This window comes from Microcaecilia unicolor, chromosome 1 (genome assembly GCF_901765095.1).
Source record: "Microcaecilia unicolor chromosome 1, aMicUni1.1, whole genome shotgun sequence".
Lineage (NCBI taxonomy): Eukaryota > Metazoa > Chordata > Amphibia > Gymnophiona > Siphonopidae > Microcaecilia > Microcaecilia unicolor.
Genome location: NC_044031.1, coordinates 34932823 through 34959905, shown reverse-complemented (window position 1 = coordinate 34959905; position 27083 = coordinate 34932823). Strand labels below are relative to the sequence as shown.

Here is a 27083-nt window from a genome sequence, read left to right as displayed (position 1 = left end):
GATCCTGTTTCCTGCCCTACACAGGCCCTGCTGGAGTACCTTCTACACCTCTCCGAGTTTGTTCTTAAAACTAACTCTGTAAGGGTTCACCTCAGTGCAATTAGTGCATACCATCACCATGTAGAGGTTAAGCCCATCTCTGAACAGTCTCTAGTTGTTCACTTCATGAGAGGTTTGGTATTGACAAAGGCCCCTCTCAAACCTCCACCTGTGTCATGGGACCTCAACGTCATTCTCACCCAGAAGATGAAAGCTCCTTTTGAGCTACTTGATACCTGTAATCTGAAGTACTTGACCTGGACGGTCATATTTTTGGTGGTTGTTGCTTCAGCTCGCAGGGTCAGTGAGCTTCAGGCCTTAGTAGAGGCACCTTACACTAAGTTTCATCACAACAGAGTAGTCCTCCGCCTGCACCCTAAGTTCCTTCCTAAAATTGTGCTGGAGTTCCATCTGAACTAGTCAATTATTTTGCCAACATTCTTTTCTTAACCTCATGCCCCATCCTGGCGATAGCGCACTGCACACCTTGGACTGCAAGTGAGCACTGGCCTTTTACTTGGAGCGGACTAGGCCCTACAGACAGGCCACCCAGCTTTTTGTTTCTTTTGATCATAGAATGAGGGTCATCATCCGGAAATGCACCATCTCCAATTGGCTAGAAGATTGCATTTCTTTCACTTACGCCCAGGCTGGGCTGGCCCTTGAGGAGCATATCAAGGCTCACAATGTTAGCCTACTTGAGGTCAGTCTGAAGAAATTTGCAAGGCTGCAAATGTATGTATAGACCTGGCCTATCAGTTTTGCTTGTTGGTTTTCCTCTTAAGTTCTTTTCCAGGATGTTTTGTTTTTTTCCCCATTCCTCCTGTCATTTTCCCTTCCTCCCTTACATCTAATTGTGACATTGATCCTTCTGTTTTACCTTTTTTTTCTCCATTTCTCTTACCTGCCTTTTTATAGCCCTGTAACTAGATTTTTCAGGGCTAAATGAGGATGCGGATTTGAATGGGAAATTAAGTTCTACCAGCAACAAGCAGAAATTACTGAAAGACTGATACAGGGGCCCCATTTCACCTACCGGCTTTGTCAAGGGAGATTCAATGTAAACATGCCGATATACACCTTTAACCCCATTTGTTTTTTGCTCTTCTTCTCCCACTGGGCGTAACAACAAGAGAAATCTACAGTGAATGGGTTGAGAGCTTAGGTTCTGTATACAATAGTTCAACCTGACAATCTCCCCCCTCCAGAGCTTCAGTTTTGTTTTTAATTTCCAAAGCTTTGAAATACAGGAAATACAAACAGCGTACAAGTGACTGTAAAACTTTTCAGAAATAACACATGCTTTTTCTGGAAAAGTCCTGTGAAGATTACATGGTGTGCATCGACATTAGATACACAGAGTTGCAGAAGTGTTCTTGTTAAAATACAACACGTTGAAACCTTTTGCATATTCGCTTATCACATTTAATCTTTGACTAACCTCTAAAAGAATATACTAGTGCTTGCTGAATTTATTTAACAAGAGATGCTCATAAAGGCCAAGGTGAAAATGGCCACCATTGGCCGACATCTTTTACCGTGGTAGGGGATATTGTAGTAAGGCCTCCCATCTTAATATGCTGATTCCTTGTTTTACAGTAAATCTCCAGCCTGCACTGACCTCCAACCAGCATATCCTGCACTCTGGCAGTGTGACGGTTCACTGTGACCACTCCGCATCCATCACTGCGTTGCAGTTATTTACATTGGGAACACTATTCAATATAACAGGAGCTAAAGGAAAGAAAATTCAACACAAAAACACTAAGTATAACAGAAATATGACAAGTTAGATACTATTTCACTAGAGTCCTGTCCCCCCACTGCAAACCAAAGTCATTGGAGCCCTGCTAGACACTCAGCAGGCTCAGGCTTTCCTCCCTGCGGCACGGCAGATGCTTCTCACCGTTGCCGCCTAGGTCCAAGCAGCTCAGCAGGTCACAGCTCGGCAGATGTTGAGGTTATTGGGTCACATGGCCTCCATCTGATTCATGCGGAAGAATTAGTAAGATGGGGAGAAGTGGGGTAATTCTTGCGTTGATGTTTCTCAAATGTTCTGGCACAGGCCTTGAGCATTTTCACAGATTTCAGCAATCTTGTTGTAGCCCTTAGTCACACAGAAGCCTGTACAAGCCTCTCTGGTTTCGGTTCTCATGGGAAGTCAGGATGTTATCACAGCCTCTTTTTCTCTTTCTCTCAGGTGGTCAAGATATTTTCACAGCCTCCCTCTTTGCGCTTGGAGAAGGTCAAGCAATTAATTACCCCTGTAGTACGTCAAGGTGTTATTACTGCCTCTTTCTCTCTGTTTGTGCGGGAGATGTTGGTATTATCACAGCATGCCTCTATTTCTTGGGAGGTTAGGGTATTATCACAGTCTCTCTTGGGTGGTGGTTGAAGGTCAAGGTGTTACCATAACCTCTTTGATCATACGGGGAGTCAGTGCTCACACCCTGCCTCTACCAAATGTTATCGCTGCTCTGCTTGTCTGTTTGCATTCAGCTTCTTGTTGTAGTCTTGCTCCAGTCTGTAGCAAAGAGTAATCACTCGATATCTGCTGCTGCTTATATCATTTCCTCCCTTGTAGAAAAGACATTTTGTAATTCAAATGTTGCCTCGGAACAGTAGTAGGGTCAAACATCATTGCAAGCTTTTTTTCTTTTACATTCTATACAAATGCAGAGTATCTCCCCTATCTGTATATTTTTCAGGTGTTTTGCAAGAATTTCCATACAACTGAAATTTTTTTCCACATTAGCTGCCCAGATAGGATCTCTCTCGGGTGGGGGAGGGAGAGGAGCGGCAATGCTTCCGAACAGAGCTGTACCGAATAGCATATTTTACTATTGACCCACATACAAATAATGAAATTTATTCTTCGTTTGAATACGAATAATGGCCATGAAGATTTTAACATAATAATAAAAGAAGCAACGTGAAAATCGGAGATCAAATGTTTAGTTAAATCACTATTCAGCCGAATACGAATAATGTATTCAGAGCACTATTTGGGGCCGAATCGAATTTGAACATTCGGTACAGCCCTACTTCCTAATGGATTAGTTTTGCACATACCGTGACAATAATGAACCTCACTCCTAAGGCAGGGTATGTGAAGAACGATTTCAGTCTCTCAAATTTACTGCCAATGCTCACCATGGTTCTTGTATTGTGCCAAACAGAGCTTTCTTCTGGAGTTCACAGGATGTAACATGTATAGAAGAAGTTTTGCTTGAAAATTCCTTTTAATCAAGCCTGTGGCTCTAAATACAACGGGAAACATTTTTGCATCTTTCAATCACATTTTCTTGGTCTCTGTTTGCATTTCTTGATAGTTGAGAATCTCCTCTCTCTTCACATAACACACTGACACCTCTATTATAAATATCGTGTTCGAAACTTTCTCCATTTCCATGAAGTATCTCTCCTGTGTGTGTGTTCAGAGATGCCCTATTGTTAATAAGTATACTGCATAAATAGTCTTTCCCCCCCACCCCCCACGTTTATTGCGCATAAAGGATCTGTCCAGCTAGTTGTTTTTTCTGGTTTATCTGGTGCAGTGTCAAATGCATCTTCGTAGCAAAAGTCTTTCCACATTCTACACATAAAAAGAGTCTCCATCTTTTGGTCAAGTCTTCTTTGTGGTCTCTCTGATGCTCTGTAACATGCATCTTAGTACTGAAGCTGTGCCCACATTTTGTGCATAAAAAGGGTTTCCCTCTCTTGGTCATTTCTTTTTTGTGGTCTCTCTGGTGCTCTGTGAGATGCATCTTAGTACCAAAGGTCTTCCCGCATTCACTACATAAAAAGAACCTCCCTCTCTTGGCGACCTCTCGTTTGTGGTCTCTCTGGTGCTGCGTAAGATGCATCTTCGTACTGAAGCTTGTTCCACATTCCATACATATAAAGGTTCTCCCTCTCTTGGCGGTTTCCCTTTTGTGGTCCCTCTGATGCTCCGTGAGATGCATCTTCGTGCCAAAAGTTTTCCCGCACTCTATACATATATATTGTTTTACCGTCTGGTTTCTCCGCTGTCTCATAGCATCTGCGATGTCAGCGTTCCGTCTCTCGTACAGAGCAGAATTCCCAGCCGAGTCCCTGGGACAGTCATTCTCCTCCTTCACTGGTCTACACTGAATCCAGTAGTTTTCACCCCAGTAAGGACATGGGTAAATATCCTCGTTCTTTCCGTCAGGAAATATCATCTTGTTCCATTCCAGATTCTCAGCAAGATTCCCATGGTGCGTCTCCTCATATTTGATCCTGAATTCACCAGCTGTTGAAAACAGAAATAAAACCCAGATGTTATTACGTATGCTGAAGAGACACAAAATAAGATTGCTGAGAGATGAGGGTCTTTAATATAACTGGAGTCAGTCTCAGCAGGAAAACAGAGATTTTTAAACCCATGACCATGGTACAGCACCTGAGATCGTAATCAGGATAACTAGCTACCATGTCCTACTTCCCTGTGGTAAACTCTGTTACAGCTCCTGGAGATCAGAGAGATCAGGAGTTTACCCACTAAAAACCTCTCCTTCCTCTATTACAGACTTACCAATCTGCCTCTGCAGTACCGTATCAGTCTAGTTTCTTGATTTCTATGTCCCATCCCAATGCATTATCTGGGGAAATAAGGCCTGTACTACACTGAAATATCACACAGAAAAATCAGGCCAGGGCTCACACATGGCACTAAAAATCCCTGTCTCAAACCTTATGTGGTCTTTATAAAGTTCAGGGAAGTCTTCAATTCTGTTCCTTGTCAGAGGCTCATGAATAAAATTAACAATTCCCTGAGGGCTGCCAATGGGCCAGACTTTTAGAATATCCATAAATAATATGCACAGAAGAGATTTGAATACAGTGGAGAAAATCATATGCATCTCTCTTTCTTTCATGCATATTCATTAGGGGTATCCTGCAAATGTGACCCACTGGCAGCTCTTGAGGTCTGAAAGTGAAGGCCAAGGCCCTAGGATGATAGTACCTGATGACATGAAATCATGAAACAAAACCAGATAAAGTCTAACTTGCACAGAGAGGGGCACAACCAACATAAAAACAGGAGGTAATAATGTTTCTCTACAAGAGAAAAAAGGGATGTCATAGGGAGGGGAGGGATCAGGGAAGGGAACACATAAGTAAAGGGTATAAGAGGATAAGAGATGGAGGAAGGACAGTGATCTAATACTGGGATAAGGAGAAGGGAGAGTTAAGGCAACACAGAAGTCCGAAATGCCCCTAACACAAGGAGCCTCTTGGCCCTGAAATGATGTCATTGACAGGGTGAGAGTATCAGCTTAAAAAATGCAGCACACGGAATGGCCCTCTGCTGATCTCCAGCCTTTTCCAAACCCCATCAACATGTAGCCTTCTACATACCAAAAACCCTGGAAGTGATTAAAAGAGCTTGCCAGAGAAGACTGGGAAGAAGTCTCTGCAGTTCCCAGTTGCTTACTCCAAACCTGCAGCTTTACTCCAGTTCCTCTTATTATACTGTACTCACCTGAGCAGATGCTTTTCCCAGTTTCTCTTTCCTCTGATCCAGTTTCACCCCTGATGTATGGCTCTTCTCCTCGTTCAATGTGGGATATAATATCAGGGGTGACAGCTGGAGGGCCTGTTCCTGGCATAAGAACACAATCAGGGCACAATATTACCGGCTATTTTCTGGAGAAGACATATTATGAAGATGTACATTGCTGTGTATTTTAACAGGAGGGGGGAATGTTACAGGAGAAGACAGAAAGAGGATGTGGCTATAGGAAATTCATGGAGCTCTGGGAGAACAGTTCCGTCCTTGAGCTGTGGAATGATGTACACCACATCAATCCTGTCGTCTCCAGAAAGGAGAAATTAGGTATTACCTGATAATTTTCTTTCATGTGGGCAAGTCACTTAACCCTCCATTGCCACAGGTACAAAATAAGTACTTGTATATATATATATAAACCACTTTGAATGTATTTGCAAAATATCACAGAAAAGCGGTATATCAAGTCCCATTTCCCTTAGTCCTTCCCACTATTCCAGAACCTGTGGGATAGTTGTGTCCATCAACCAGCAGGTGGAGGTAGAGAACTGAAAACTGAACTGAGACATCTCTCTCTTAGCATCCAGTCCAGCTCCTCAATACTTACGTAGATAAGCAGTAAGAAGAAACTCAGACTAAACAACCTTAACTATGTTATCTGAATGTTCTAACGTGTGTTTGTTAGGTGTTTCATTAGTATTATGCTGACGGGAGAGGACGTGACGTCATGAACAGGAGCGGTTGCTGAATCTCCCGCTCCTGTCAGCTTGCCCGATAAACCCTCAAAACCTGGCGATTTAAGCAGCAGCGACCCCCCCAACCTTATAAATCTGGAATCGGAAATCAAGAGGTACACCACTGCCTGATCAAGCGTGATATGGCAGCGAAAAGCGCTCGAAACGCTAAAGATAAAACACGTGTTGGAGAGGACAAAATGGCGGCCCCGCCAAGCCCGCCGGCGCACACAGTGAGTTCGGCTTGGGTAGCGGAGGTGGTGGCGGAGGTAACGAATGCCATGGAGCCGCTGCTAGACCGGCGATTAGCTCCTATTGACAGCAAACTAGATTTAGTCCAAGAGAATTTAGGACAATTAAATAAAGACCTAGCAGAGTTTCAACAACGCCAGGGGGTCTTGGAAGATACAGTACTGAAAATGGAGGCAGAAAATGTAAAACTCAGAACCCAATTAGAAGCATATGAAGAAAAGCTGGAAGATCTTGAAAACAGATCGCGCAGAAACAATTTGAGATTTGTTGGGCTGCCCGAGGAACTAGGAACAACTAATCTGAGAGCTTTTATAGAAAACTGGCTAATTGAACAAATACAAATACCTGCAGATATGGGAGCCCTTCGAGTGGAGAGGGCGCACCGGGTGGGACCCAGACGCTCAGAAAGCGGGGGATCGCGTGTGGTGATCTGCCGACTGTTAAATTCTGCACATAAGGAAGCTATACTGCAGGCTCTGCGGAAAGATCAAGAACTGCACTATGAAAATAAAAAAATCTTGTGCTTCCAGGATTATTCGGCGGCTGTGGCGTTGCAAAGGAGGAAGTTTTCCCCGATTTGTACACAACTATTTGAAAAGAAAATTCGTTTCGCCCTGCAATACCCAGCAAAATTACGAGTCACCTACCAAGCGGAGACAAAAATCTTCACTTCAGTGGATAAAGCTCAGGCCTTTTTGAGTGCTATTGAGAATCGTTGATTATAAGAGAGCCAAAAGGCTTGAGAATAAGATGGATACAGAGCGGATAGTTATAAGGTTGGAATGAAAATGGATTACAACATGTTACGTTAAGTATGGGTTATTACTGTTTATTGCAATGACAGCACTCTGCCTATTAACCACTGATTTCGATATTAAGAGGAAACAGACAAGCAGCGGTGAAGCAACTGAACCATTAAAATACAAACTACTATGGGCTGCCGTTGATAAGAATCTGCAAAGTAACAGGAAGTCTGGGGATATACAGACTGGAAAATTTTGTGCTTCCAGGATTATTCGGCGGCTGTGGCGTTGCAAAGGAGGAAGTTTTCCCCGATTTGTACACAGCCATTTGAAAAGAAAATTTGTTTCGTCCTGCAATACCCAGCAAAATTACGAGTCACCTACCAGGCGGAGACAAAAATCTTTACTTCAGTGGATAAAGTACAGGCCTGTTTGAGTGCTATTGAGAATCGTTGATTATAAGAGAGCCAAAAGGCTTGAGCATAAGATGGATACAGAGCGGACAGTTATAAGGTTGGAATGAATATGGATTACAACATGTTAAGTTGAGTATGGGTTATTACTGTTTATTGCAATGACAGCACTTTGCCTATTGACCACTGATTTCGACATTAAGAGGAAACAGGCAAGCAGCGGTGAAGCAACTGAACCATTAAAATACAAACTATTATGGGCTGCCGTTGATAAGAACCTGCAAAGTAACAGAAAGTCTGGGGACATATAGGCTGGACCAGAAGCTGAGAGACAAGACACACTTATTAGAGATGCCAGGTCCTTAAGGATTCTGAAGAAATAGACACAGCCTAACAAGCAGACGAGACAAGTGAAAGGTTGCAAAATAGAGATGTTGATGTATAAAAACTGAACAAATGCAGAGTTTTGATTTTCGATACCATTGCTAATAATTTTATTTTATGTTGTTGCTATAAGGACGAGGGGGTTTGACTTAAATGAGGGAGGGGGTAAGGGACGTTATACGTCATGGTCCTGTATTGGGGCTGGGGGAAGACACAAGAGGGATTAGGGTTAGTTAAGAGGGGTAGGGGTAGTAGGGTGGAGGGAGGGGGGATTCAGGGGGGGGGAATTGTAAAGGTCTGGAGGACACAAAGTATGAAAATCTGGAAGGGAATTCAATGGCACACTTTGGAACTGGGAGGGGGGTGGTGGCTGGGACACCCCTCTTTCAAACAAAGAAGATATAGATCACAAAGAAAAGAGTCCAATAGGAAGAGGGTCCACTGAAAGTTGTTACATGGAATGTAGGAGGAATCTCCTCCCCCATTAAACGCTCTAAAATCTTGCAGCATTTACAGCGACACAAAATAGATATAGCTTTATTGCAGGAAACCCACTTATCAGATGTGGAACATGCGAAGTTGCGCACTTGGTGGGTGGGAGATTGCATCTCAGCAGCAGCCAAGGGAAAGAAAGGAGGGGTTGCCATCTTGTTCAGAAAAGGGATTGTAGATAAATTGGAGACCCGATATATAGACCCGGGGGGGAGATTTCTGATCTGTGCAGCTACTATAAATCGACAGACAGTGCTGTTTGGGAATATATATGCCCCGAACCACTACGATAGGAGGTTTTATAAGATGATAACACTGAAATTACTACAGCAGAGCCCTCTACCCATAATACTTGGTGGAGATTTTAACACAGTAATGGACCCACAGATAGACTGTACTGGGCCACGGAGACAGATGCCTAGACAGGAAAATCGGGGGCTGCCCAATCTATGTCGACAGATAGGCCTGGTAGACGTTTGGCGAACTCTCGAACCACAAGGGAGGGACTATACGCATCTTTCAAGAGCACACGATACACAAGCACGAATCGACTATCTATTAGTTTCGGAACAGCTTTTTGGTTCAGTGCCAAGTGCAGTTATAGGAGCCACAGTAATTTCAGACCATGCATGGGTGGAAATGTGCTGGTTACCCAAAGAGGAGAGGGCAAAAAGCAATAGATGGACATTCCCTGTGGAACTTTATCGAGACCCAGTGTTTAAAGCATCTATGACTCGTTGTTGGAACGAATATAAGCTACATAATGAGCCATATGCGAATCGCCCGATCCTCTATTGGGAAGCGGCTAAAGCGGTGTTTAGAGGGGAAATCATCAGCTATATGGCCCATAAGCGTAAGGCCAGGATACAAGAAATATTGAGATTGAGCCAATTAGTAAGTAAGGCGAGGAGAAGTTATGGTCGACAACCCTCTCTGGAGAATAAACAACATTTATTATCTGTACAGACGGCATTAAATGAACTTCTTCATCAAAAAACCGTGAAAACGCAAAATTATTATAAATATCAGTTATACAAATATGGCAATAAAGGAGGGAGATTAATGGCGCGTTTAATTGCGAATAAACAGGGGAAAACTAGGATACTGACTATGAAAAATGAGCTAAATAAGCGAATCTCCACGGACCAAGGCATTAGCGAGGTTTTTTATGACTATTATAGGAAGCTGTATGAGAGCCCAATAGATAAAGGCCTATCGGGGGACTCTTACTTAGAACAGATGGAGTTGCCGAGTCTCACCGCGCAAGATGAACAGAGGCTTAATAGCCTAATTACGACAGACGAGGTAGCATGGGCCATTAAACAAAGTCAGTTGATGAAAACCCCTGGAATAGATGGTTATAGGGCGGAATTTTACAAACTAATGGGAGAGGAGATAATAGAGCCTTTAACCTTAATGTTTAATGTATTGGTGGAGCGAGAACAGGTGCCCCCAGAACTGAACACCGCATGTATTGTTGTAATTCCTAAGAAAGGGAAAGATCCGGAATTGGCGACATCATACCGGCCGATCTCACTCTTAAATTTTGAGATTAAATTACTAGCCAAGATCATGGCAAATAGACTAGCAAACATATTACCCAACTTAATTCAGGATACCCAAGTAGGATTTGTAAAGGACAGAACAATTGCTAAAAATGTCCGTAAAATCCTGGCATCTTTGGAAGCCAGCAATAGAGAGAACAAAAAATCACTCTTAATAAGCTTTGACGCGGAAAAAGCTTTTGATAGGGTCCATTGGGAATTCTTGTATGCGGTCCTTCGGAAATATGGATTTTCAGGAAGATTTGTGTCAGGAATAAAAGCTTTGTATTCGAATCCGAGAGCCCGAATCTCGGTGAATGGGCTTGTAACATCAGATTTTGACATAGCCAGAGGAACACGGCAGGGTTGCCCCCTATCACCTCTTTTGTTTGTACTCACGTTAGATCCTCTACTGAGAGACATAATGGAGCAGCCGGATATAGCTGGCATGCAGATAGGAGGAGAGGTGTTTAAAGTGGCAGCATTTGCTGATGATATTTTAGTTCATTTGACGAACCCGCAGGAATCTTTGGATGCATTGTTGGAGGTCTTCTCAGAGTATGGAGACTATGCGGGTTTTCGGTTGAACTGTGAGAAATCAGAAGCCTTGGCCTCTTCGGAGGAGATATGGAGAGCATGGAGAGGAGAGTTCCCTTTGAGGCAAGCGCACGATTCTTTTAAATATTTGGGAATTCTGCTGCCCATGGACACCTCTCGTTTATATGCTCTTAATACTACTTGGTTGCTGCAGGAGACACGAAACGTTTTACAAGGCTGGATGGATTTACCGTTATCGCTGTTGGGAAGAATCAATCTGATTAAAATGGTATTGTTCCCTAGGTGGCTTTATGTGTTGCAGACGCTGCCAATTTGGTTGTGCAAGAAGGATTTGCAAAAATTTTATTCACTGGCTTCTAAGTTTTGCTGGAAGGGAAAGAAACCAAGAGTCCGATTTTCTTACTTAGTCGGTAACTGGAGGTTGGGTGGAGTGGGAATGCCGAATTTGACATTATATAATCAAGCATGTCAGCTACGCCATTTAAGAGATTGGTTTTTAGGAACACAACGCTATACTCCTATAGCGATGGAGAAGGCATATTTGGGATCTTACAAATTGTTTTCACTGCTACACCATAAAATAAGTACACTGCCGGAGGAATTGCGTAGAAGTGTGTTGGTGCGCCCGCTAAGGGAGGCATGGAGGAAACTGGTGCGACAGTTTGGGGGAGATCCAACAGTGTCAGATCAACTTACAATCTGTGGGAATTGCGAATTTCTACCAGGGATGTCAAGTCGATATTTTGTAGATTGGGAGAGACAAGGAATTACATGTTTGGGAGATCTGTTGGATGGAGATGGGCGGCCCCAGCTAACTGCAGAAATATTACGTAGAGTGGGAGATTCCTGGGGTAACAGGTTTGCCATAAGACAAATACAACACTATATGGCATCATTACCGGAGTCTTCCTTGACCAGACAGGTGGGGGGTAAATTACGAGAGTTTTTTCATTCAATGGGCGAGGGAGAAGTTACGGTCTCTTTACTCTGTAAAGCATTACAAAGATGGCAACCCCCTAGGGAGTATGGATCACTGAAAAAAGCATGGGAAAAAGAATTGGGCTTTGAACTGGGGGCATGGGACGTGCCGAGAATAGTGGCGCGCATACCTGCTTTAGTCACGGATGCTCGCTTGAGAGAATGTGCATATCGATGCATCCATAGAGGGTATGTAGCAATGACACAACTAACACACATGGGAGGAGGTAACGGCTCAAATTGTACTAAATGTGGAACGAGCCCAGGTACGTTTTTACATATGTTTTGGAGTTGCTCTAGAGTGAAAAGATTCTGGACTCAGGTTAGGGGCTTTTGGGAAAGGAGACTGGGAGTCAGGACCCGGGGAACAGTTGAACAATTAATTTTAGATCTGCCAGACTCCTTTAGAGGACAGAATCGCTTTGAAGTATTGTTAATTCGCAAGATGTGTTTGTTGGCAAGGAAATGCATACTACAATACTGGACGGTCAAAGACCCTCCGGCCTACTGGCACTGGAGGAATCAGTTGCATCAGCTGATTTCCTGGGAGGCTAATGAGATTAGATTCTCACAGAAAAAGAGGATTGCATTTTTGGCTCTTTGGGGCCCTTACTTACGTATTCTAAGCCCAAGAGGCCGGAGTCTGCTTCTTAATGCAAAGTGAACTTTCCCTTAGAGTTGCGATACAGATCTTCCGGGTTGAGTAGGGGAAGAGGGGAGGGGGGGTGGTTGGGAAGATGAGGGGGAGGGGGGAAAGGGAGGGCTAGGGTGGGGAGGGAGGGGGGAAGTTACAGCCGGAGAGGGGGTTTGGGGAGGAAAGGAGGATTATGTAGTAGGTATCTTATTGTTGTTTATCTACGGAATTGTGTTTCTACTGAATATAGATTGTGTTTGTAGACATTATGCGGTCCCTCTACAAGGGGAATACTAAGACAGGAAGTCATTGAACCTGTAATAAGAACATGTCGATATCTGTGATGGGAGAGGGAGAGATAATGTGGAACACCTGTTTAATTGCTCAATTGTTCTATTGTTTGTCATTCACAACAATAAAATTGTTCAAACATAGTATTATGCTGACATTGTATTATATCTCTGTTATTTGAATTTCAGTGCTGTTAAATGTATATAATTTTGATCCTGTTTCATGGTGGTCCTATTATTAGTTTCAATTTGTTGTTTTCAAGTTTACCTCATTTACTGTATTTATGTTTATACTTGGTCATTTTTAAATACTTAGGCTGTTAACAAAATTGTAAGCTTTATGTTAAACTGCACCTACTGTACACCGCCTTGGGTGAATCTCTTCATAACAGTGGTTAATAAATCTCAATAAACAAACAACCAAACAACTACCTAACCTAACACTAACCAGATGAGAAAACGTGTGTCAACCTCTCTCATCTCTGCATAACTTGTACAGAACAAGAGATATGCAGGAAGCACCATGCAAGGAGACAGTTATTTGACCCATTACTTTGTACCGACTAAACATCTCAGAAACCTCAGGTGGGCATCTAGAATAGTAGGAAGATCTAATGGAAAGAAAATGATCAGATAAGACCTCATTTCTCCTTCCACTACATAGCTTCCCAGTGTTCCAGAACCTGTGGGATGTTCACAAGCAATCCCTACAGTGGGTGGGATCCTGGCGCCACTGCCCTAAGGACTGAAACCACAAAATTACTTCCAAGCATGCTACAGCATCCACCCTGTAGTGCTTGGCAAAGGTATACAGCATTGACCATGTCACCGCCTTGCAAATATCCACCAGAAACAGTAAAGTAGTCTCTGCCTAGGATATCGCTGTACATCTAGTATGATGAGCCTCCAAGGCCTGAGGTGCCTACTTCCCTGCAAGCAAATAAGCTAATATGATAGTCTCCTTCAGACATCTAGCAAATGTGGGCTTGGAAGCCATGAGGCCAAGCCTCTGTTTATCAAAAAGTACAAATAGTCTGTTCAATTTGCAAAACTTATTCGTAACTTCGAGATACCTAATGAGGACTCTACACAGATGGAGAAGCTTCAAGGAAGAATACCGAGCCTCCTTGTCCTTTCTGTGATTGGACAGAAACTCCACAGATTCTGATATCACTTTCAGAAGAAAGGCAGGAACTGTGTAAAGGGAGACCCCCTCCCACCCCGTCTCCGAAAAAGAGAATAAAGGGATCCCAACAAGAGAGAGACTGAAGCTTCAAAACCCTATGTGTTGATGCAACAGCCACCAAGAATACTGTCCTTTAGTGTAAGATCTTTCAAGGAGGCCTTCCAGAATGGCTCAAAAGGAGGCTTCTAAAAAGCCCAAAGGACTAAATTAAGGCTCCACTCTGGACACGGCAGATGAAAGGAAGGCCGGAAGTGGCCTACTCCCTGCAAAAATTGAATAATATCTGGTTGAGCCGCAAGAGACGTCTTCTGTAGTGGGCCCCTGGAACAGGCCAAATCCACAACCTGAACTTTTAGAGAACCCAACGTCAATCCTTTCTGAAGACCTGCCTGGAGAAACGCTAGATGTGTGTGATCCGAGCAGATAAGCCCTATACTCCACACCTTTGCATATGCCATGGATGTAGAGTGTTTCCAGGCCTGAAGCAAGGTAGCAATGACCGAATCCTTTCTGAAGACCTGCCTGGAGAAACACTAGATGTGTGTGATCCAAGCAGAAAAGGCAGAAAAGTCCTCAAACATCCTCCACACCCTTGCATATGCCATGGATGTAGAGTGCTTCCAAGCCTGAAGCAAGGTAGCAATGACCGAATCAGAATAACTTTTCATCTCAGCCGAGCCCTTTTAATGGCCAAGCTGTAAAGCCAAAAGAGCTAGGATCCTCCATGAGCACAGGACTTTGCTTCAGTAGGCTGTGTACCTGGGGAAGACAGAGACGACCCATGTCCAGCAGTCGAATCAGGTCCACTTACCACGGCCAATCCAGGGCTACAAGAATTATTTGAAATTGGTGCAATGCGATCATTTTAAACATATGGCCTATCATGGGCCAAGGAGGGAAGACATATAGTAGATGTGTCTCTGGCTAGGGCTGCAGTAGGGCTCTAATCCCCCCCCCCCCCCCCGAGCCCGGTTCTTTCTGATGGCTGACGAATTTGGGCACTTTGGCATACTTTTCATCATCACCAAGTCCAGAAGCGGAGAACCCCATCTGTCCACTATCAACTGAAAACTCTGGCTGGTAGCACCCATTCTCCTGGGTCCAAGGAGTGCCTGCTGAGAAAGTCTGCCTTCACAATCAAGGACCCAGCGATGTGAGCTGCCAACAAGCAGAGAAGATTTTTCTCTGCCCAACTCATGAGGGAAGCTACCTGCACCGCATCACATGGCTGTGGGTCTTGCTTTGCTTGTTGATATAAGCCAACACTGTCATATTGCCAGAGAAACCTCGGACCGGGGCCCCCACAAAAAAGGGAACAAAGTCACCTAAGGCATTATGCACTGCCCTGAGCTCCAAGTGATTTATCGACCACTGTAACTCCAGTTCTGTCCAGGTGCCCTGTGCCACATGGAACTTGTGAAGAGCTCCCCAATCCGACTTGCTGGCATCTGTTGTCACCACCTCCCATTGTATTATCAGAAAAGGAGCTCCAACAATCAAATTCCTGGGCGACAACCATCAATGCAAACTCCATCTGGCAACCAGCATCCAAGAAGATAAAGGTCATACTTCTGTGACACCGGAGTCCAGTGACTGAGAAGAGATTCCTGTATCAGCCACATATGAGCCTTTGCCCATGGCATCGCTTCCACCGCTGCCGTCAATGTCCCCAGAACCTGGATGTAATCCCAGATCCTGGGCCTGCCTTATCCGAGAAGATGAATCTGTTGAACCAGCTTTGACCTCCTGCACTCCCTGATACTCCAGTATCTGCGAAGGAGTTAGTCTGCTCTTCTCAATATTGATCACCAAACTGCAGAGGATTGACAACTTTGTCTGCTGCCATCACGTTGTCTGAATAGGACTACTCATGAATGAACCAGTCATTGAGATACGGGTGAACTCTGATTGCCTGGTGTTGAAGGAAGGTCTAAATAAAAAAACAAACAAAAAAAAGGAGGTAGGTCGCCATCGCCACCAGCACCATAACTTTTGTAAACATTCTCGGAGCTGTAGCGAGACCAAAAGGCAAAGCCCTGAACTGGAAGTGATGGCCCAGCACTGCAAAACTTAGAAACCTCTGATGTGGCGGGTATATGCAAGTATGCCTCCTTGAGATCAAGGGCGGTGAAAAATTCTCCCACTTGAACTGATGCTATGATTGCTCTTAGTGTCTCCATGTGAAAGTGGGTCACTCAAAAGCAGTGGATTAAACCTTGAGATCTAAGGTTGGACAAAAGATGCATTCCTTCTTTGGGACAATGTAGTAGATGGGAGTATCTGCCTTGTCCCTTTTCGGCCTGGGAAACTGGAACAATGGCCCCGAGCGCCAGCAAAGAATTAATGGTGACCTGAACCTCGACCTCCTTGTTTCTTTTTTGACAAAGAGACTGCAAGAAGAGAGGAGAGACCGGGCAGGAGAACTCCAACTTGTAACCTTCTGTAAGAATATCTAGAACCCACTGGTCTGACATAATTTTGGTCCACTCCTCCCAAAACTCCTGAAGACGTCCTCCCACCAGAGGAAGAGAAAAATGGACCAGATTTGCGTCATCGCAAAGCTCTGGAGGCAATGGGCCTCTAGCTGACTGAGAGGAGGACTTCCTGTCTACATGAAAGGAAGACTAGAGTGCCTGACAGTGGGACAGACAACCAGGCTGGTACCATCTGTTGTCTCGAAATCAAGAGCCCCCTGAAGATGGACCACCAGAGGCTATCAGCTTATCCTCCGGCAACCACCGTGGCTTAGTTTCCCCAAGTTGTTTAACAAAGCTACTGAGATCTTCTCCAAATAGGCACTTTCCTCAAAAGGGCAGTTTAACTGGATGTGACTTTGACAATGCATCAGCTGCCTAATGCTGCAACCAGAGTTGCCGACGTGACAAAGACATACTGCAGGCCATAACCCGTAACATGACAGACACTGCATCCGTCAAGTAGGCCAACCCCAGTTCCAGCTGGGCGTTATGGTGCCCATTTTATGTTGCCAACTGCTGATGTCACTTCAGGCATGCTCTTAAAAACAAACAAGCTCCACACTGTCGCTTGAAGGCTCAAAGAGGCCACTTCAAAGGCTTGTTTCAGTGAGCCTTCTAGCATCTTATTCTGTAGGTCTTTTAGGACAATGCCCCCCTTCCACCAGCAAGGTGGTCTTCTTAGTCACTGCCGTAACCAGGAAGCCCACCTTGGGAAGCTGCAATTTATCTTTCTCCTTTGGAACTAACAAGCAGAGGTGAGCCATGGCTCTTCCCACGCTCAGCCCCACGTCTGGTGACACTCCCTTCTGTGGTAATCAAGTCCTGAATGTCTGGATGCATCAGGAAGGCCTTAGAAGGACCTCTACGCCTTCTCATGATCGACAAAGATAGAACTCCTGACGCTGAAGCAGAAGGCTCCTCAACAGAAAGCACTGCCAATGCGTTAGAAATAAGAGTACTCAGTTCCTATTTATGAAACAATCTCAGTTCTTTCGGATCATCTCCCTCCTCTAATGGCTCCTCTGAATAGACTTGAGACCATATTAGATAAGAAAGGAGAAGCACAGACAGCCTCCTCTGCCCACTCCTGGAGGTCTAAACACGACCTCTTAGGAGAAAGAGGGGCTGCGGGGAGAGAAACTGAACCACCTTGCAACAACTCAGATTGTCCCTGCTTCAGTATATAGGCCTGGTGTAAGAACAATATAAACTCTGGAGAAAACAAAGATCCCAAAGCACCTGAATGCTCTGTTGGGTCCCGAGACTGTAAAATGGTGGCTGTGTTCTGCACTCCCAGTCAGGCCAAACAAAATGGTGCCTGTTCCTGCGCTCTCCTGTATATCGGCCCTGCCAGAGAGCCCAAGGACCCCCGCATATTTGGATACTGCCACCGACCGTTTCCTCCTTGTCCTGCGGGAATCACGGCTTGCACGCACTGCAATGCCCCGACGCAGGCCTGCAGGTCCCCAGAGGGAACCGTTTAACTGCCTCCATGGGAGTCGCCATTCACCCAGACTGTCAACAGCACAGCACATGTCCCAAACAGTAAGTCAGGATCCTCCCCTGCACCAAGCAGAACTTGCGGCTGTTCAAGTGGTTCCGAGTCAAACTTTAGTTGGATTTACCACTGCCAGCTGCTCCTCCCAAGCTCACAGTCTCCACAAGTCTTACCACAGATAAGAAAGGCTCAGGATAGTCCCATGCCCTTCAGCAAAGCTTTTAATGTCTCCTTTTTTTTTTTTTCGTTTAAGGTTGTGCTAGAAAAGGAGAGCTCCACAGGAAACAGGTGAGAGGTGAAGTAAGGGAAAAATTAAATTCGTGGGGCACCAGAGGCAGGAATTTGAAGACCTCTAGATATGACTCTGCAGACTTAAGCCAGCCGCAAAGCTCAACTGGGGACCAGTTCACCAACTGGACCAGGAGCTAATCACTCAGAACCAGAAGCTGAAAAGTGTGTCCATCCACCTGCTGGAGGCAGAAAATACTGAGGAGCTGAACTGGAAGCCAAGAGAGATATGTCTCAGCTCAGTTTTCAGTTCTCTATCTCCACCTGCTAATTGATGGACACAACTATCCCACAGGTTCTGGAAGAGTGAAAAGCTACGTAATGGAAACATCTGTTACAGATAAGCAGTAGTGTATCCAGGAATTGTGTCTCCCCACCCCCCTGTGCTATCATTGCCACAGCCCACCCCCACCTTCACCTTAAAATCCTCTGAGCTCAGTCTTTACCTGGGCAGGGTTAGTGGCCCTCATAATCTGCCTGTGGCCTGCTCCAGGACTTCCTCCCTGAACCATCCCACCCTTCACAAAACAAGAAGTTGCATCAGAAGGGGAGAGACTGTTCAGGGAGGAAGTCCCGGAGTAAGCAGCAGGCAGTCTATGACTGTAACGACCGCTGTTCCTGCCTGGTTGAAGCCAAGAGGAGTTTAAGGAGGGGGAGGTCGGGTTTGACAGGGGGTGCATACGCCACAATGCACCCATCCTAAATGTGCCACTGCAGATAAGCAACATCACTTTCTGTGCATAAAACACTGTTTTAGATGCAAAAAAAATTACCCGAGACTAAGCTTTGTACACTGATGGCTGTTTATATTTCTCAGGACTATTGGTTCTGCATATGCTCAGGACTATTTTTCTATTAGGTTTTGTAAATATGGCTCTCCTTCATTTCCGACCACATTAGGGGCTAATCCCTGCCCCCAATCTTGCAGACAGGGAACCGTCTACCCCCACGCTGTTTACTGTCCAACTGTAGCCTTCCTTCCTTACTTCCTCCTTTTATCTCTTCCCGCTTCTGTGCTCTTGCTGTCTGCATCCCACTCCCATATCTCTTCACCCCTCCTTTAGCACTCTTCTTAGTGTTACCCACTGTACTGTCTTCTACTCACTCCATTCCACTGTCAAATGTCCCATTTTCTCTCCCTACATCTCCCCTGTCCAACTTCCTCATATTTCTCCTATCCACTACCACACATGCTCCTTCCTCCCTATACACCTTTACCTTTTCACCCTTCCTACTAATCCCCCAGCCTTCATGTCTGGATTTTGCTCACATCTTTTTTTTAAAGATGTAGCTCAAGGTGAGATACATTCAGGCACACTAGGTATTTCCCTGTCCCTGGAGAACTTAAAATCTAAGGGCCCTGTTTACTAAGGTACATTAGTGTTTTTAACGCACCTACAATTAGAAAGCGCGCTAACTGTGTAGGCACCTATAGGGATAGTATAGGCACATACACGGTTAACACACGTACATGGTTAAAGCACGTTAAAAACGCTAACCCGCCTATAACGTGGTTTAGTGAACAGGGCCCTAAGTTTGTACCTGAGGTAATGGAGGTTTAAGCAACTTTCCCTGGCTTCCCTTGTTCTCAGCTCACACTGCTTTAGGCTAATCCTCCACTCCTTCACCGTTCCTCGCTCCACCTTCCACCCTACACCCCACCACCTCCTGAATTTACAGAATCATAAAAAATTTTAAAAAAAACCTTCATTTCTACATCTTATTCTCTCACACACAGAAAAAGAAAATCACGGAAGCTGGCAAACTCCCAGTAAATTTACTCAATGAGTTCCTCACTCACTTTATTACCCTCCTATCAGAACAGGAAAAATGCCCCCTTACCCAGTGAACTGAGAGTCTCATAATTCTCCTTCATCACATCCTTGTAAAGTTCCCTCTGTTGTTCTTGTAAATCCTCCCATTCCTCTTGGGAGAAATAGACAGCGATGTCCTCAAAGGTTACTGGCACCTGAGACACAAACCGAAACCACACTCAGCATCCTCCCAGGTAACACATTCAACATGTGAAAAGTTTACTGCCAATAGCATCATTAGCAAAATGGTTCAGTTTCATTAGGGAATGGCTTCAAGTAATCCACAACTGCAGAATCTGTATTCCCCCTTTTATGTTACATAAGTAAATAAGTATTTCCATACTGGGACAGACCAAAGGTCCATCAAGCTCAGCATCCTGTTTCCAACAGTGGCCAATCCAGGTCACAAATACCTGGCAAGATCCCCCCCAAAAAGTACAAAACATTTCGTGCTGCTTATCCCAGAAATAAGCAATGCATAAACTTCAATCTGGTGACCACATTTCAATTTTACTGCATTTTATTTTTCTTACAAATATAACAGATTTAAATATTAATATTTGTGGTATTCTTGTATCTTCATTCACTCACTTTCACACATCTCTTATTGCCTCACACTTTACAAATCGCATGAATATACTTAAATACCAAGGTAATCACACGATACTGGGATTTCACTAATCCCCTACGTATAAAGATTGGCTGCCACCTATCGCTTGTGTAAGGGTAAATTAGACCTTACCTGCTAATTTGCTTTCCTTTAGTCCCTCCAGACCAGCCCAGAATGTGACTGATGGGTTGTGCAAGCCTTCCAGCAGGTGGAGACTGAGAAAAACTGTGACTCTAGCCAGCCAATAAGAGCCCTTGCCAGCTAGAGAAAGATCCAGTAATAAAGTACCAAAGCAGAAGGAAAGTGATAAAAGAAATACAGAAACTGTGCATCCAAAAAACCTCAGCAGCCACCGACACATTGCCAACAACGGGTGCGTGCCTTCAAATATATCATGGTCCTTCATACTGGACCTTTCAGTAAATTTTCTGTTCTTTTTTTTTTTTTAACTATATAGATCAAGAACCTAACAACACAGCTCCGAACAAACACCGATAACTGAAGGGAGGGACCTGGCCCGGTCCGGAGGGACTAAAGGAAAGCAAATTAGCAGGTAAGGTCTAATTTACCCTTCCTTAGCGTCCCTCCGGACCAGCCCAGAATGTGACTGATGGGAAGTAACAAAGCAGTGAAAATATGGGAGGAACCCTATAAGCCCCGCCGACAAAACGCGCGCCCTAAAACAACTTGACGACAACTGAGAACGTCTAAATGGTAATGGCTAGAAAAAAAGAATGCAGAGACAACCATGACGCCGCCTTACAAAAATCTTCTGAAGTCACCAGACAACTGTCTGCCCACGAGACTGACTGATCTCTTGCAGAGCGAGCCTCAACATGCTCTGGAACATACGTTCCAGAAAAAGAATAAGCTGAAACAATCATTACTTAGAGCCAACGAGAAATAGAGAGGTTAGAGGCTGCCACTGCAACCAGAACCAAGAACAATCAGATCACCTGATGTCATCAGTAGACCTAATATTATGCTACAATACCCGTTTGACATCTGAATACTTCAGAAACCACTGCTCTTCTGAACCAGAAAGAGAACCGAAGACAGGCAATAGCACCGACTGAGAAAAAATAAAACACCAAGACACTACCTTAGGAAGAAAGGAAGGGACGGTCCGGAACACTACCCGATTGGACCAGAACCCTAAAAATGGAGAACTACACGACAGCACCTGCAACTGCAAAACTCGCCTAGCCGAAACAACAGCCACCAAAAATAATGTCTGCAGAGACAAGTCTGTCAAAACAGAGGATAACAAAAGATCCAAGGGCGTCTTAGTAAGAACCTTAAGCACAAAAAAATCAGATCCCAACGAGGAAAAGAAATTTGCGAAGAAGGGCGAAGGACAATAATCGTCCTAACAAAATGGACCCCATCCGGAAGACTAACTAGAGACCTCCTTCGGATGCGACCACGGCACTACAACAAAACCGGAAACGGCACCTTAAGAGAGACCAAAAGAAGGCCTATATCACAGCCCTGCTGCGAAAAAAAAAACAAAAGATGCGGAACCGAAGCACTGAAAAGAGATAGGCCCAAAGCCTTTAGCCCTGTACTCCAATATCCTCCAAGTGCGCATCTCTATCAATGACGCAGAACGTTGACAAGAGCAAAGCAAAAACACAAGGACCTGAGCAGAATAACCTTACTTAACCAGGTTAGCACTAACAAGATGCAGGCCGTAAGACAGAACCGAGCCGACTCCAGATGCACGACAGGACTCTGCGACCAGAGAACTCGCTGGACTGGAAGTCTAAAGAGAAAGCCATCCCAACGACGTCGAAGATCGGCGCACCACGTCCTTTGAGGCCAATCCAGTGCCACGAAAATCAGACTTCCCCTGCACGTCTCTACCTTCTGAAGAAAACGCCATATCAGAAGCATACCTTAGACCGGATGAGCAGGATTGTAGAAGATCGTCCATTCCCTGCACTAAGGGAGCCTTTTGACGACTGAAGAACAGAGGAAGTTGTGCATTGCTGGCGGAAGCAAACCAAAGCATTCCGGTAACGGCTGAAACGCCACTTCGCTTAGCGACCACTCTCTCGAATGGAGCAGAAGACTGAGACAGTTTGCATGAACATTTAGGACCCCTGCTACTTAAGCCGCTGAAAGAACCATCAGATGGACCTCCGCCCATTGAAGCAGGAGCGCCGTCAGCACCGGCAGACTCCCCGTACCTCATATCTATTGAAAATTGCGACCACTGTGGCATTGTCTGACCTTAGTGGAACCACTCGGCTTCTCAAAAGAAGAAAAAAACACCTCTGGAGCCCCAGAAGAAATCGCTCTGGCCCCTAACAGGATGATTGTAAACAATGCCTTCTGAAGAGACCAGAGACCCTGAGGAAACTGCCCCTGACAGCAAGCTCCCCAGCCAAGGACACTAGCATCTGTCGTCACTACAGACCATCTGGCCTGAAGTAGAAGCATACCTTCGAACAAATTGGACTCCCAAAACCACCAATATAAACTGGTCTGCACTTAGAGTGAAAGAGGCAAAGTTTGATTAAGTGAAGCCTTCTGAAATGACCATCTCGACAACCACTAGGTCTGAAGAGATCTCTTGTGAGTCCTGACCAAGCCACCACCTGGATCACTGCCGGACTGGTTCTCAAGGCTGTAGAGAACATCCTGCCGAAGGAGTGAAAACTGCCCGAAGCGACGAAATCTGGGTCTGCAACTAGAGGACCCAAGTCAACGGAAAAACATGCGACCGTGGCTTGTGTCGAACCTGACCCCCAGATACGCAATCGACAGAGAAAGCAGAAGACTGCTCTTCTGCACATTAACTACCCAATCCAGGACCTGCAAGAATGGTACCATCCGAGCTGCCACCTGAAGATACTTGTGGGAAGACCTTGCCCGGATCAACAAATTGTCCAAATAAGGATGACCTAAAATGCCCTCCATTGTGAGCGCCTCTACCACAACTACCCTGACTGTGGTAAATGTACGAAGAGTAGATGCCAACCCGAAAGAGACGAGGCTGAAACTGAAAATGGTGGACTAGCAATGCAAAAGAAAACAAAGGAAAAGTTGATGTGCAGAACGAATAGGAATGTGAAAATAGGCTTCTGTACAATGGAGAGAAGTCAGAAACTCCCGTGACAGCAGTGCAATAAAGACTCCACCCGAAAGGAGAGCACTTAAAGGACTTGACTGAGTGCCTTGAAATCTACAATTGGATGGAAAAAAACTGTTTCTTGAAAACCAGAAAGTAAATGGAGTAATGATCAATTGCCACTGATCCGCCTGAGGGACAGGAGAAAATTGCTTGAAGGACCAGAAATCTGCAAAGAGCAGCTCTGACAGCCCCGGCATGTGATGCGGAAACGGCAACCAGATTCTAGGAAAACATCTGACAAAGAATAAGCAACGTGATACTAGAGACAACGAACTTTGGTGGAAACGTGAACAGCAAGAACAATTCGCCATTTGCAAAGTCGGGAGAACACTCTTTGCTACAGACATGACTAAGAAACACTGAGAAGTGAGATTTACTCGAACCAACGAATAGCAAGGACTACTCAAAACACCTCAATAGACTTAAAAAGGATTATTACACAAGCGATAGGTGGCAGCCAATCTGTATATGTAGGGGATTAGTGAAATCCCAGTATCATGTGATTACCTTGGTGTTTAAGTATATTGTGAAGACGAGGCTTCTCCTCCCGCTCTCCAGCAGGCCTCACTGGCCTCTGGCTCCCGAGCAGGACTCCAGCCGGTCTCTTCCCAGCATCCTGAACACTCCAACCTCAAGATCCTGGGCCCGTTTTTCACTCAGGGTGAGCTTGCAGGAAATATGCAGATTAGATGCCAATCACTCAAGTTCAACACAGCATATTCACCAAGCAGCTCTTTATTCCAGCCCCCTGGGGCACACTTCTTCCAGCTTAAAACACTTTCCTTCTTCCAGCTTAAAACATTATCACAAGCTTCAAACACTTTCACAGATCTTCCCACTGAGCCTCACACCCATAGACACCTGGGCTCAGTGCTAACAGCCTTCTGTCCTCCAGCCCCTGGCTGCTAGTTCCTTGGTCTTCTTACACAGTTCTATATACAACAGATTAGCACAACAGTCTCTCTAGAGCCCAGACAGTACCTTCAGGGAATCCTCTTTCCTCAGCTGTGATAGCAGATGTTGATTTGTAATTTTTTTTCCTTTAGCAGAGAAGAATTTATTGCTGGATTGATATAAATAATTATGTTTTAACAATACTTGTTTTATAATGTTTTATGTTCTTTATGATTGTACTGATTATTTATTGGGATTTATGTATGTATTGGATGTTATCTGCCAAGAATATTAGAGTGAACGGATTAAAATAAATATGCCCCTCAAAGGGCGTATGCTGCAGACCCTGCCATTTTTGCAGTCTTTTAGTTCTGTGTCTGGCATCCTGGAGGAATGAAATACAACACTCCACTCCACCCCAAGTCCATTTTGGAGTTTACTACGGATTCACTTGCAAAGACTGGACCTGTGAAATAAAAATGCTGGCACTGCCTCAAAGCATCTCCTCTCCACGTATTTCTAATTCAGTGGAGTGTTGTATTTCATGCCTCCAGGATGCCAGACACAGAACTAAAAGACTGCAAAAATGGCAGAGTCTGCAGCATACGCCCTTTGAGGGGCATATTTATTTTAATCCGTTCACTCTAATATTCTTGGCAGATAACATCCAATACATACATAAATCCCAATAAATAATCAGTACAATCATAAAGAACATAAAACATTATAAAACAAGTATTGTTAAAACATAATTATTTATATCAATCCAGCAATAAATTCTTCTCTGCCAAAGGAAAAAAAATTACAAATCAACATCTGCTATCACTTGCTGAAATAAGTGTTTTTGCTCTCTTTTTAAACACTTCTATATTCTGCCCTTTTCCGATTTGAAACTGCAATGCATTCCATAGCTCTGGACCAATTACACAGAAAATGGACAATCGGTACCCCTCCAGTCTAATATGGAAATAAGGAACATCTAACAATGCCATATTTGCAGATCTTAATCTTCTAGATGGCTGATAAATCTTCAAACTTTAAGTGATAATAACCGATACACAATTATTCAAAACTTTAAATACCAGAGTAAAATCTTAAACTTGATCTTCTGTGCAATGGACAGCCAATGCAGCTGTTTCAACACTGGTGAAATGTGTTCATATTGGGAACATCCCTAATTCTCTTCCACGCTGTCTAGACAGAGAAAAAGCTATATATGATGGAGGACACAATTAATTTCAACAATAATATATCTTCCTGCGATAACCTGGTTTCAATAATACACATTATATCAGGATCAACATATCTTACATAGTCAAATATCAGCGCTAGCTTATTCTTTTACTGATTTTAGTATTAACCATGCCCATGCTCATCTTTTGATAAAAAGATTGTGTATGAAACCCAAATATACCTCCTTTAAACATCTAGGGTGCGAGTCATGCCCCTTCAACGGGCCTAGTTTGCCTAAGTAAAAGGACCCCTTCATCTGTCCATGTACAGCAATATTAAAGTTTTACATGTGGTACTGTGCCAGCGTTACTTGTGGAAAAATCATGTGCTGCATCCCACAAAGAATGTGCAAGGAAGGTAAAAAGAGTCTGTACACTTCGCTATCACTTTATAGCAGAGACTAACGTTACTGCATTTAGGAAAACCTGTGCATGAAGCACAGCACTAGATCCATAACTAATCCCGGATTTAAGTTATGCTTTTGTGAAGCCAGATCCCTCCCCTTCCACTCAAGAAAGTCCAAAAAGTGTGTTTTTAGGGCTGACTGCAGTGTCCCAGGTTAGAAAGCTGCAGCAGTGTTTGTATCAAAAATGCAGAAAGCTGGGGCCAATCTCTTACCTGAGCAGAAGCTTCTGCAGGCATTTTCCTCTCTGTTTTTGTTGCTTTGCAGGATGAATTGGGGATTCTTTCTCTGGCTGCAGGATGGGGAAGAAAAGGAACTCGTAGCACTTACAGGGGCAGAAGGAGGCGGAGAACCACTGAAAATCGAACTTGCAAAGCTCGAACAGAGAAGAAGTGTTTCGGGTTCATCAGATGTACAGAGACCAGCTCTGTTTCTCTTACTCCTGTCTGGGGACTCAGGCCCAGGCTGATGACATCACCACTGAGGGACCCAAGCAAGGAGGTCGGATGCAAACAGGAACCGCAATGACGTCAAAACGTTGAAGCCAGTTAGGGTAGCCTCTGTTTTCTCTTCCTCGCGCAGTCGCTCGTCATCACAGTACACAGAAAACAAAGCAAACAAACTTATGAGCTGCTGCATCCACTTTGTCGTTCTTTATTGTTGGTAGCATTTTTATTTAATCTCACTTATATTTTCAAACGTGCCAGCTTGTGCAGCATACGGATGTACACAGAGGAAGTATAATAACGGAATAACTGTTCATAGTAGTAATGTTATAAATCGAAATCAGCAGGGCCGTGCCGATGCGGTAAGCGGGGTAAGCGCCGCAGGGGGGCGCCCACCTCTGGAGGGCGCCGCCGCGGTGCTTACTCTCGCCCCGCGAGGCCTTTAAATCTTTTTACCTGGTCGCAGCAGCGTCAGTGAAAGCGCTGCCGACGTCTCCCTTC

General features: G+C 44.5%; 1 protein-coding gene across 1 annotated transcript; it reads right to left on the bottom strand.

The window, feature by feature from the left end:
* Positions 1–701: 701 nt before the first annotated feature.
* On the bottom strand, positions 702–26459 carry LOC115465018 (zinc finger protein 157-like). Its single transcript, XM_030195417.1, has 4 exons — positions 26352–26459; positions 19886–20012; positions 5546–5665; positions 702–4312 (listed from the first exon to the last, which is right to left on the bottom strand). The coding sequence occupies exons 1-4, from the start codon at positions 26373–26375 to the stop codon at positions 3540–3542; spliced, it is 1044 nt and encodes a 347-aa protein (XP_030051277.1). The 5' UTR covers positions 26376–26459; the 3' UTR covers positions 702–3539.
* Between the last annotated feature and the right edge of the window lie 624 nt (positions 26460–27083).